The sequence below is a fragment of the Idiotropiscis lumnitzeri genome, chromosome 6 (genome assembly GCF_059441095.1).
Source record: "Idiotropiscis lumnitzeri isolate Australia: NSW breed Sydney's pygmy pipehorse chromosome 6, RoL_Ilum_1.0, whole genome shotgun sequence".
NCBI classification, from domain to species: Eukaryota; Metazoa; Chordata; class Actinopteri; order Syngnathiformes; family Syngnathidae; genus Idiotropiscis; species Idiotropiscis lumnitzeri.
The window spans coordinates 19,613,377-19,626,333 of NC_142396.1; the positions used below are offsets into that span (position 1 = coordinate 19,613,377).

The 12,957-nt window shown below is 41.0% G+C and overlaps 1 protein-coding gene across 4 annotated transcripts in view; it reads right to left on the reverse strand.

The window, feature by feature from the left end:
* Nucleotides 1-477: 477 nt before the first annotated feature.
* zc3h18 (zinc finger CCCH-type containing 18) overlaps nucleotides 478-12,957 on the reverse strand; it is a 31,682-nt gene continuing 19,202 nt past the window's right edge. The window contains exons 12-20 of one of the 4 annotated variants that reach the window (XM_088298590.1): nucleotides 12,323-12,415; nucleotides 11,701-12,006; nucleotides 10,737-10,853; nucleotides 6,445-6,453; nucleotides 6,029-6,237; nucleotides 5,721-5,935; nucleotides 5,138-5,234; nucleotides 3,067-3,163; nucleotides 478-1,597 (exon numbers count right to left, since the gene is read on the reverse strand). In XM_088298590.1, coding sequence (XP_088154716.1) covers nucleotides 1,390-1,597; nucleotides 3,067-3,163; nucleotides 5,138-5,234; nucleotides 5,721-5,935; nucleotides 6,029-6,237; nucleotides 6,445-6,453; nucleotides 10,737-10,853; nucleotides 11,701-12,006; nucleotides 12,323-12,415 — 1,351 coding nt within the window. In that variant the 3' untranslated portion in view covers nucleotides 478-1,389. Of the gene's footprint in view, nucleotides 1,598-3,066; nucleotides 3,164-5,137; nucleotides 5,238-5,720; nucleotides 5,936-6,028; nucleotides 6,238-6,444; nucleotides 6,454-10,736; nucleotides 10,854-11,700; nucleotides 12,007-12,322; nucleotides 12,416-12,957 lie in introns of all 4 variants that reach the window. The other 3 variants (XM_088298588.1, XM_088298589.1, XM_088298591.1) reach the window with 3 other exon arrangements.

Below are 12,957 nucleotides of genomic sequence, written 5' to 3' on the forward strand. Positions count from 1 at the left end.
AAGGATGTCAAAGACAAGCAAGTTTTCGTTTTTGGACTTTGATGTCTACATTGGACACAACAAGGGTCTCCATAATGGGGTTTCCAGAAAAGCCACACATTGACCAAATACCTACAGTGTCTTGCAGTGCTATCCAGGCTATGTGCATGGACTGATGAAGCGAAACGTCATCCAAGACAACTGGAATAGTCCAGTTGCGATCGATTCATGCCCCAAGAATGCTATGACTTGGATGAATGAGAATATTCACAGGCATAAAGTACAACAAATTAATCACTGACTAGCAAGCTTGTGTTGCTTAAGGCCACTTTATCACAAATCTTTTTCAAATTGAAAGCTACTTTTTGGGTAATAATTAATGTGGACATCTACTAGTTTGGCAAGCACTCTTGGGAAAAAAAAATACTCATTTGGATGAAAATGTTGAGAGGTGGTCCGGTTCCCACCATAGTGCCAAAAAAAAAAGAAAGTCAACAGTGCTCTTTATCAAAATAGTTTATTTAGGCTTTTGTCACAAAAGCAAGACATACCTTGTCTCAAATGTCCCATTTGCAAACTTTCTCTCCCTAACTACAAATATGACAAATAAAACATTGGTGTATAACTTCTGAGAAGAGCTATGAAGAAAATAAAACACTTTTTTTTTTGTGTGTTAAAAAGGCATACATCACCACTGCTGTGTCTAATTTTCTTGAGCCCCTGATGACTTGCTGTCATGGTACAAGATGTGACAGACATGGTGTCACAACAAAACTCCAGACAGACATTTGGTTTAAGGTGGGCCTATGAGCAATGTTGTCACTTTCAAGGGGACACTAGAGACTCGCAACAAATAGCATTTTTTTTTTTTTTTTTTTTTTTTTACAAATGATTGAGATGCTTTGAGGATTCTGTGTCCTACTACACTGAACTTACACTTCATAGAGAAAACAAACAGCAGGGGGAAAAAACTGATGGGAGAAAAATCAAAGAGTCCAGACAACAGCGAGAGCAGATTCCAGAGAATCCTATTATTTGTCAGGCGCACAAATAGTGGACTTTGTTTTTTCACTGAAAGATCAGAGTGACACTTTTCTGTTGGTCAGTAGACAAATTAGACTTACTACCCCAGCATGCCTATGTTCCCTCCTGCTTGTCAAATACAAGCTGAAAGTAGGCATATGGGAGTGAAAGATGCTCCAAGACAAAACTTTCTTGTGGAGGCCACTTGTTCACTTACACAAGAGCCATACAGCATTTGTACATGTCCACTGGAGGCAGAAGAGTAAAGCAGGGTTGACTGGGAATTGATCCAACCTGCGAGTGGCCTTGCCTCTCTGTGCTGTGTGCTGGCGTGGACTGCCAGCCAGCCAGCCAGCCAGCCAGTAGGAGCGGGGAATGCACTCTCGCTTATTTGCCGGGGATCTTGGCTCTTTTCCGAGCAATGGCATCTTCCACTGCCTTCAGTTGTTTGAGCAGCTCCTCACGACGAGACAATGTGTTGCTGGGTTTACTGGATGCGGCAGCTGGAGCAGGGGCGGACGCGGCGAGCTTGCCAGACTGGACTCCGGGGCCTTTTCCAGATGATTTCGGGGGTGGTGACAGTGGACGCTTTCTGCTAAAGCAGACAAGAAATGATTACATTCTTCATGACAGTATGATATCTGGAAAGTCTAACCCTTATAGCTTTTATTATGTTATTTTGATGTGTAGGAGTGGTATTTGTATAATGGTGGCTGCTAGTGGCGGCAATTGATTGACATTTTCAAATTTGATTTGATTCAATTGATACAGGCTCACTTTGATCAAATTCACAATTCATTTTGATTCACTTTTGGAATTATTTCATGCAGTTACAATTTTACTTTCATATGGAAAGGCCTAAATCATAGCAATACGTTGAAAAATGTAAACATTGTTTATTCGTAATTTTGGGTTTTATTGTGTGCAGTACATGATTTCAACATTTTTTCCGATAATGACTTAAGGGTATATGCATGAACAAGTCAATCCCTCATAGAATTAGGTGGGGAAAATGCATTGCAGTATTATGCAAGGCTGACATGATAAAACCATAAAATACTGTTTAAATTTTTTTTTTTTTACTTGAGCAAAGTCCATGATGCACAAGTCGATCCCCCGTGGCATTATGGGGGAAAACGTATATTCGAATGTATTTGCGAATATGTTAAAAAATGCCTGCAAATAGGTAAATTTTTTACTCCACATTGGCAGTTCCACGCTTCCGTTGATTTACACTCATTGCAACTCACGTAAAACTGGTTGTTCTTGGTTTGAGTGTTTATGACTGGACAGGGACGGAGCAATGACGTTGCAACGTCGCTGGTCAATGCACGTTTTCACAAGCAGTCATTTATCATAAACAAAACGGTTGAGAAAGCAGATATCTTTGAAGCGCTTGGGGCAAAAAACACTCGGCAGTGGCTTGAATTTCCCTCCTCTTTGCCAAAGGGTAATTGGTCCATTTACTTGGCCACTCAGATGCTTCCCAGAATACGAACAATGCATCACCACACAGCGCAGAGGCATTTAGCCGAAAACGCAGTACGTCATTACTTTGGTGCCACCCAGTGTTTAGACTGAGTCATCAGAGTTGAATGAAATGTTCGCTAAAGCACAAGATGACAAACTTGTGTTGGCAAGACTAAACTGGTAAATGGAAGGTATTCCAAAATGTTACATAGAGCCTTGCTGTATCCAATTCACTCCTTTGCATTTCAACTTGCCCAATCACATACTTTCATTGTATTTATCTATTGATTTATTTTTAGTTCATATTATTCTGTGTTCTACACAAAAGGTTTGTTATTAAAACATTTCAAATATATGTGTTTGTTTATAGACTTCTTTAAAATATAACAATATATTTACAGTTGATCTCCGCTATTCGTGGGCAATAGAGACCAGGACAGCATGCAAATAGCGCTAATCTGCATTATACTGATGGCGATTGCTTTTGCTTTTGATTTTATTGGTCTGGCCCATTTGGTAATAGATTTTCCTCCCTATGGCACCTTAGTTAAAATGAGTTTGACACCTTGGATGTAGTATAACATGACCACAAACCTGTCTCCCTGGGGCGGTACCGGCCGGGAACCTTGGCCTCTGGAACGATCCATTCGAGGGGAGAGTGGGGGTCGGCCAGGTATCCTCCTATCACGAGCTGAAAAAAGTTGACAAGAGAATATGTGCATCAACTCCACAACTATTGTGACCCTCATCACACAATCCCACTGCTGCATTAATCATAGGCAGAGGATGGACAATGGAAGACCATCCAGAATTTGAGGGGGCTTTGGTCAGTTTTGACAGGGCTTGAGTTAGACAAAGCTTGGCTTGAAAAAAGTGTCTGAATTGTGTCCAAAAGTTCACTTTCGTCTTACGCGCAAATTTCCTGCTGCGAACGCTTCAAATGTGCCACCAGTCACGCAACAGCGCCTGACCACGCAAACTGCATTGACTATATATATTAGAATGTGGAGAAGCTGACAGTAGTCAATGTCTTTCTAACTAAGGAGTTATATTACGCTAGCTTTTTCTGTGTTGAATAAGAGATCCTAAGCAGTCAAAAAAGACATGTAGTGTCATTGAGTTTCTTGTTAAGAGGAGCAGGATATTACTGTTCTTGACTTAACATCATCATAAGCCAATATTAATAATAATGAAGATAAGGTCTACATGAACTACATGGTGACAGGGACGAATAGTTTCTCCTATGGCTATTGTACTATTATTTATTCATTTAGCCAGAGTAATTGAGTAATCTGAGTTTTTAATGGTAGGGTCCCCGTTATCACATGTTAAAAATATAACCTTTTAATATAGATAAAATCAACTACAAACATCCCAAATGCTGTAACAAATTAAGCATGAAGAATTGAGCATACTGCAGGTCAGCATATGACACTGTTTCGAACATTTTTCCCCTCTTTCTATAGCAGATGTATGAACAAAAATTTGAAAAGTGCAGTATTGAATTATTACACTCAACCAACATTCAGGAAGGCAGTGAGTAATACATGCAATGAAAGTGTCAGTATGGGAGCGACAACGGCGATAAACAAAAATACATCAAACTTGTGATCCTATCATAGGATTCAACACCCCGACTTGTATGGAACGGCACGGATGAAGCAGAAATCTGAGGATGAGGTGACTATCTCCCTGCACTTTTTGGTCCAAATTTAAAAATAAAGATGAAGAAAAAAAGAAAGAACATGTAAATCTGAATAGTTGCTGTATAATAAGCATTTGCCTTTTGGGCATTCAAATTAATTTGTGTTGAGGTTTGAATTATGATGCAAAAATGTTTTTATTGGAAATGACTATCGGCCTTAAATATGGGTTATCGGCCTCCATAACCACTAATAATCTGTATCGGCCCAGGGAAAAAAAATCATCGTTCTATCACTGGTGTTCATGGAAGCCCTACGTCCCCCTTGTCAACATGCCTGGCCCCCTGTAGGGGGGATGCACACCCCAGTTTGAAAACCGCTGTTCTAATGTGTGACACTGGCCGCATGGAGGATTGTGGGATTACTTGCATACGGACCTTAAAACAAAAAACAATAAATAATAAATAAAAAACCAGGCGACCAGTTAAGGGTGTACCCTGCCTCTCGCCCAACGACAGCTGGCATAGGCTCCAGCATGCCAATGATGGGATGCATGGTTCTTCTGGTCACTTATGTGACCCCAAAAAAAAAAAAAAAAAACCTGGTCCTCCATGCTGCAAGTGTTACTACTATTATACAACAACATAAACAACAATTAATCAATTAGAGCAATTATAAAAATAATCTAAATAAAAAGAATTTGAAGTTGTTTCGGTGTGATCTATTGTACCACTGCTTTTAGTTTTTACCATGCTATTGTTTTAGTGCCAGCGTTCCGGTCCTTTATGTATGTATACTAAAAAAACAAAACAAAACAAAAAAAACAACAACAAGAAAACCTAGTTATCATGAAAACAACATCTTCTGTTATGTTCCCTTTGCAGTCTGCCTCTACACTTCCAAATACCGTAGCACTCTTTGTGTCACTTAAAAGGGGCAACAATGTGGTAAAATTCAGATCCATTCATTCAAATTCAGTTATGTTGGTGTTTTGGGGAAATGCGCATTAGGAGGTTTCTCACCTCTGTCAGGAGACATGGCCATTCTCTTGCTGAGGGGGGAACCAGGTCGGTCTTTGTCAGAAGGCAGATAGCGCTTTCTGTTTCCCTTATCACCCTGCTGCTGGAAAAAGCATAAAATTACGTTTAAAAACGATAATGAAAAAAAAAAAGCCGGTGTACCTTGACTTGCGTATTTAATTTAATTAGTCCAATTGTGTGCCTTTTTACAAATACACAACCTAAGGAGCGATGTCAGGAGGCTGGTGTCAGATAAAATGGCTCCTTCCTTTCATTTTGTATTTGTGTATTAGACAGGCTGTTCAATAAATCATTCAAAGTGGAGAAGTAATTGCAGCACTCCTTAGGCGTTATTGGACACAAGGATCAAGATCGAGACTTAATTTCGATCAGAATGAGAAAAAAGAAAAATTATAGACATTAGGGCTGGGCAATTTTACGCGCTATTTCCAAAGTTTATGAATGCTGACAATCATTTTATGACATCAATGCCATTCATACAATTTCTTTACATTGTGAAAGTCTGTTGCTTCCCACTGTAGCACTCACTGGGACGGACATTGTGCCAAAGTAGATAGGCAATTACCTTGTTGAGAAGGGTGAGTTTGATGTCTTTATGTGAACTGGGGCCGCCATAGTTTCCTGGTGGGGGCATATTCCCAGCAGGGTGGTGTGCAGGGTGACCACCTCTGTTTCCAGGGACTGGTCTAGGCATGGGGTTGCCTCCTCTTGGTGGGCCGCCAGATGGGTTCATCCTCCTACGATCCACCCTTAAAAGTTCATCTTTTTTCACCAGCCTCTCTATGAAAACAGACCCCATGTGTAAAACTTCTGTACAGGTTTATTTTGCACCTAATTGCCCACAGTCGCAATACGAGTTTCATCAACACTAACCCCTATTCCTGTCTCTGTTCTGTGGAGGTCTTTCCCGTGGGGGGGCTGCTCGCTCTTTCCGTGGGTGCCCTGGCGTAGGTGAGCGAGTGCTGGCTGAAGACACGGGGCTAGCCAGGTCAGCATACATGTCATCTGAGTCTGCACTACGCACGGAACTACTGCCCGATGAACCAGAGGATACCGATGACACACTGCTCACACTCAAAGACCTGTGGCAGGAGAAAGTAATTTTCCAAAAGCCTCACGAGCAATTGCACAAGTTATGAGGAAATGTCATGCATTCACACAGTGCGCAATATGCCAGTCAGCATGCCGAGACACGAAAATGCACATTCATTACTTGATAGAAGACACTGACTTTGCAGGCACACACAAAGGCACTTGCTTGAACAACACACAATAAATCCTAAACATACCTGGACTTTCTGGAAGGTTTCCCAAGATCAAGCATGTGGGAAAAGAGAGATTACTCAATTAATGTTACTCATAAAAACAGTGCTCCTAGTTAAACAAAAATCCAGGAGCTGAACCATTTATTGTGCACTTGAATTTTCAGCTAAGCTAAAAATTTGATGAACAATATTCTTGTAAATAGTCATCATAAAAAGTTTGTCCCCTTGAACAGATTTGTCTTTTCTCGTCGCATGGAGAAAAAGTTGACGACAATGGATTATGTTCATTGTTAAAGGTTCCACCATACACTGAAAACAGTCTCAATTACACCTCCGATTAAGTAGACAAGCTCATTTTGCGACACCGTGAAATAACAAAGCACGGCTCTACTAGGTGGCTGTGCAATTTGGCTGACTCAAAACAACTGTACACTGTTTAAGTGTGAAAGTTTTCCTCAAAATGATTTCTCCTCATGTCCTCACACAATGAAATCATTTTCTGATGCGTCTTGCCACCCAGCTCAAATGATACCAACGTTTTTTTAATGTGGATCTCATTGTTCGCACGGCCCCAATTCCAATGAAGTTTGCACGTTGTCAAAATAAAACCAGAATACAATGATTTGCAAATCCTGTTCAACTAGGCATGGGCGATATATCCATTTTTTTATTAATTTAAATCATTTGTTGCAGACGATTAAAAAAACAAAAAAACGGACATGATTGTGGCGTGGACAGCTCTGGCATCTGACCTGAGAATGTCAAAATTCAAGTTTTTTCCTCTCTGCGACAAATACCAAAAAACAACCCCGGTAGTAGCAGTACAATCGGAACAGTGTATACGCACGCACGTAAGCACATGCGGTTTAACTTCCCATGATGCTCTTCTTGCGAGTCATATTGGTAATTAAGGGTATCCATCTCTCCGAACCGTAATGAGTTTAAGGACCAATCCCATAAATTCCCCATAAGCCTTTATCTTTGTCTTCCCGCTCCTCCTTCACCTTGTTTGGGGAGGAGGGAGATAAAGGGTTGGAAAAACAATCCCCCAGGAAATGGGAACACATGCAATCCGCTACGTCATCACTGTGAGCCGAGTGCAGGTTGTGTCGTAAGCAGACGTGACATTACTTCCCAATATCTACATTACATTAATGATTACACAATAAAACAATGAAAAACAGGTGTGAAACTATTCAGAAGAGGCCTAGCCTCTATGCTATTCTCCCCGACTGTGTGCAAGCAAGTGTTAAGCAACAACTTCGAGAACACGGTTAATTATAATAAGCTGCAAATAACTAATTAAATCTCGAGTGTTATTGGACTGAAAATCAATTTGTCACACCATTTAGAAGCAACAGTACTTCTAGCATTGTGGTTAGGTCATTGTAGTTAAGTGTAGAACATCTGATAAAACCACGAGCCACTACTACGGAACACAAATATTACTAATATTTATGTGTTTCCTGTGTCTTATCGTTTGGGGATGTCATTTCTTCAGACATTGTATCTGTTCCACAGGGGGCATGTGTAGAATCTACTGAGCTCGGGGTCTGTCTTTGTGCTGAAGGGCCATACGTTCCTTGTTTGCTGTTAATGTTGTACATTAATGGCCGCCGTCTCTGTGTGACCTATATCTTTGCTGTTGAAACGCTGAATCTCCCCACTGTGGGATTAATAAAGTCAATCTTTATCTTTATCATTCCCAAAAAGTTGGGACAGGGTCATGTTTGCCACTGTGTTTCATCACCTTTTCTTTTAATATTCAATAGAAGTTTGGGAACTTAGGATACTAATTGTTGAAGCTTTGTAGGAGACATTCTTTCCCATTCTTGCTCAATTTACAGCTTCAGCTGTTCAACAGTCCGGGGTCTCCATTCCTTGACACATTTTTTGAAATAGTCCCACCTGAGGGATCGAAGGACACGGGCATTCAATATTGGTTGTCAGCCGGAGAAATCACTGCATGTAAGCAGCAACAGTGCTTTCTCCGGATTCTCTGAACTTTTTGAATTGTATTATGGACTGTAGAAAATTGTACATTGAGCTACATTGTCCTTAAAGTGTTTTATTTTCTCACACAGTTGCTCTCCAAGAGGTGAACGTTGCCCCATCTTTGCCTGTGATTGACTGAGCAAAACACAAAAATTTGTTTTGGGTTGATGGTTGCCCGGGACAGAAAATAATTGGGAACGACTGCACTAGATGAAGCAGCGTAGAGAATGTCGACAAAATCAGATGTCAGTCAAATGTTATTAATAGAATATAACCCAGCTCTGTTCACTCCCCAAACTAATAAACAGCTGTTTAATTTATTTTCTGAGCTTGACTTAATGTCAGTGACATAGCGTTTTCACGACATAGGTTTTAACAGTAGTTATAACTGGTAGTGCAACATTTTTATCCCGTAGTGGAGGGGAATGTTTGCGCAATTCAGTAAACACCAAAAACAAACAGTCTGATATGGTTAAGGCAAATCAAATGTTAGTGCAAACACAATACAAAAAGCAATAACAACATAACTCAACGTTAAAACGTTAATGTCTATATTCACACTATGACCAGCCTTGTTCCATTGTAAATACACAAAAGAAACGCGTATAGCTAACTTTATCAGTGCATTCCTCATCCAGGAATCTCTTGAATTCTTCTTCTTTAGTGTCCGAATTGAACTTGAGCCAATACGGCATCCAACATGCCCGGCTCCGTCTCGTCAAAGTCATCATGATCAGTCGCTGTGGCTGCTGTTGTCTGGCAGTTCAGTGACAATTTTTGCCGTCCTGAAAGCTCGGACGAGGGTTGAGACTGATATATCAACCCAGGTATTTACAATCCACTGGCATATAAGTGACATATATCACTCTACGCCGTCTCTCCATCTTGATCAATGCATGTTAGCCTTTTGTCATCCACTGCTCTACGCAGTTCGCAGTCTACCTTTAAAATCCCTGTTGACACCAATATCTTGCGGCTAGAGTTCTTCTGTCAATTCACCCGGAATGATGACCAGGACTGAATTGGTGTGCTTTTTTTTCGGCATCAGCGATATGGGAGCGCATGTAGTCCCCGATCAATAGCATGAAAAAGCCACCCAGTCTCTCGACGAAAATTTCTCTAAGACACCAAAGTCATCTTTTCTTCATTCTTCCATACCTTTGAGTTTGAGCTTTAATGACAACATCGGATGGAACGATTTCTTTTGGCATAGTCTTCCTCTTGAAAATAACCATGGGTGGATGCTTCTGGCCATCAGACTAGCAGGCAAGAATTATGGTGAAGAAAGCCTTCTTATTCCCTGTGGTGCGAACATTCACCGTAAGTGCTCCCGTTTTTCCCACAGTGCGGTTCACAGGAATATCAAAGGGGAGTGGAACCTCGTCCATGTTGATGATGTGCTCTGGCCGGATCTTTTTTTCAACGATGTTTTTGCAGTATCAGCGGAAAGTGGCCAGCTTGTCTCTGTAGTCCTGCTGCGAAACACTAGTTCGTGTGTGAATGGTGAGATTACATCGTTTCATAAACCGAAAGCAACAAGAAGGAACGCCTCTAAATTAATTGAAGTTTGTTTGCTAGAGATGTTGCCTTCAATCGAATAGAGACAAAAAAGACTTCTAATTGCTACTCTATGTTCAACAACCCACTGTTGGAGTTTGTCCTCCAACTGTGGCCATTTCGCGCTGTTTAGTCCTCTTTGCCTGCCGCAGGTAGTCTTGTTGCTTCCTCCACTTCCGCACCATTGATTCGTTGCAGTTGAATTCACCCGCCGCTGCTCTATTTCCATGTTCAACTGCGTGACATACCCCTGAGTTTGGCCTATGCGTTGAATGCGTGTCTCTTGCAAGGGGCAATTTTGGGGGCTTTAAACATAAAAATAGTGTGGGACTTGATAGGATTTACTCTCTCTTCCTTATTGCTGTCACATCAGTGACGCCCAATGGCTATGGTTGCCACGATTAACCAAAATTAATCCGTATAAAAGGCGCATCGGATGGAAATGTACATTGCCATATCTTGTCTTTGTAGTCTATTCAAGTAAATATAGGTGAAACATTATTTGCAAATCAATGAATTCTGTTTTTATTCATGTTTAACAATATCCCAAAGTCATTCGAATTTGAGTTGTAAACCAAGCAGCATAAATTTAAAGCTTGAATGAATTAATGTTGTATTGCTTTCTTAACTAAGTTAAATTGAGCACCTAGTCATAAATACCACTGCTACTAGTAACAATAATAAAATAAAAGACAATCCCTTTTTGAGGACAATTAATCAGGATACACATGCAGAAAAATGGTTGTTGACAAGTTTCGACGTACTTGGATTTTCTGGATCCGGAATGTGAACGCAACAGGGAGTTTGAAGAGGATCTGGACCTAGAGCTTGAACCAGAGTAACTACTGCCACTTCCACTGACACTCCCACTTACAGTGCGCCTAAAAGAGGAGAAGTGACCGTAAAGCAAAGAACCGACAACATTGCGCATACAAGCGTGCTTTAAAAAGAATAAAAGACCAATGATCAAACATCAACAGGGCACATCGAAATATTTTGATCAATAGTTTTTGGACTGTCTGAATAATTTGTAACTCCACTGGAAGTTCCAAAGTATGATGCCTTCTGCCTTTTGCAATCACATACACACACGGGGCCATCATAAAAAAAAACAAAAAACAACAACAACAACAACAACAACAACAACAAAACTAACTAAGCAAGCCATCTTGTGCACCACTTGAGGGAGTATTTTTAAATCGCTGTACAAGCTACTTAATTTTGTGGCGTTTGTAACCTCAAAACGTACCATCATCAAGCTCACTCACGAATCTCTCTCAGAGAAATAAACATCCACTTTAAACCAACAATGAAGTTTGTCCAAGTGATATTGACATTTGACTCGAGGAAAAAAATGGCAAAAGACTTTTTTCTGGTTATTGTTGGTGTAACAAATGTTTTCTTCGCGTGTTCGACCTGTATCTCACTGGGCCGCAAAAGCTTGTGAAAGTCGCAAATTTTGGGCATCATCACAGTTCTGCAAACAGTTTTACTAGTTGCAAACACTTTCTTGTTGCTTGCATATTTTGAACAAATTGAAAATTTCAATACAAATGCATTGTTTAATTAACAGTGGCAAGTATGTGCAAAACAGCCGTAAGCATTTGTAAACTGTCATATTATAATTTGTTGAAGATTCACCAATGCTCGAGACCATGGTTACAATATTTGCTGCCCCATTCGTGTATAATAAATTGACAGTCCTTTTGACATGTGATTATTACCTACCTACGAGGAGGATGCTGCTGCCGTTCTTTCTGCCTTCCTTCTCTCTGGTTGGGAGGCTTCCCAGGTTCCCGGGAAGGTAGCTGTCTAACCATTACACCAGCACCACTCGCACTAACATCACCACTGGCTCCAACAATCACGCCACCGGGCTCCCGAAGATTAGTGGAAGGCTTTCCTCCCTCGGGCAGGGGTTTGAAAGGCCTGCTTGTTGGTCCACTAGGTAGAGGTGGTGGTGGAGTCTGAGCTTTCTTCAAGGGAGGTTTATCCCGGCGTGGAGTGGGCGTAGCACCCTGCTTTAATGGCATGCTATGGAGAGGAGGAATGGACATTTTGAAACATTCACACAGTAAAGGGTGTCAACATACTCAAAATAATACAGCCCTGTTTTATATATAAATGTCTACAGTTAAGAGAGAAAGTGTATTTGAATTAATACTCATTTTATATATTTATATCAGTACATAAGAGTGTGGGAAAGAGCAGCTGAGGAGCTCTAAACTGTGAAAATTAAAAAACATGGTTTTGTGAAATAAACAACTTTGATGTCTGACCTGAAACATTTGATTCAATCAATAAATCAATCAATCATTATAGCTAAGAAGTAACATGCACTCTGATTCACCCCTTAGCAAGCACTGGCGGAAGGTCTGGTTTATTTTTGGCATTCCTCGGTACAGCTGGAGCTGGTGAGGGAGACGTGGAGAATGATCTTGACCTGAATCAATGAACAGTCAAAAGGAACAAATTTAATGTAGTACACACATTTGTGACTCTTTACACAGCAGAGGTCATGCAAACAAAACCGGCAAGACGGAGCGTAGCTAGCTACGCAAGCTGCCTATTCCAAGTCTCTGCGCGTGATTTAAAACACAAACTAGTGTGAAATCGCTGTGTTAGTGGCTGTTGCATTATATTTATGACTTGAACGTGGCGTGCTCCTACTGGGGACTCCATCGCTGTGCTGGCTGACAGTGTGACCTGGAGGGGCGGGATTGGGAGGAACGCCCCCGACCCACCGATCAGAACCCGAGCGGCGTTCTGTTACTGGACTTCTGTGCTTGTCACAGTTTGTCCATAACGAACACCATGTTCAAACATAAGGGTGTCTATATGTGCACTTGGCACAAGTTTGATCGAATTTGTAGTCATATCGCCAGACAAGCGCCCACATGTTTTGGACACTCGGTTGAAGAGAGAGGTGGAGCTGTCAACTGATCACCGCCTGGTGGAGTGTTGGCTGTATTGTATAATGTATTG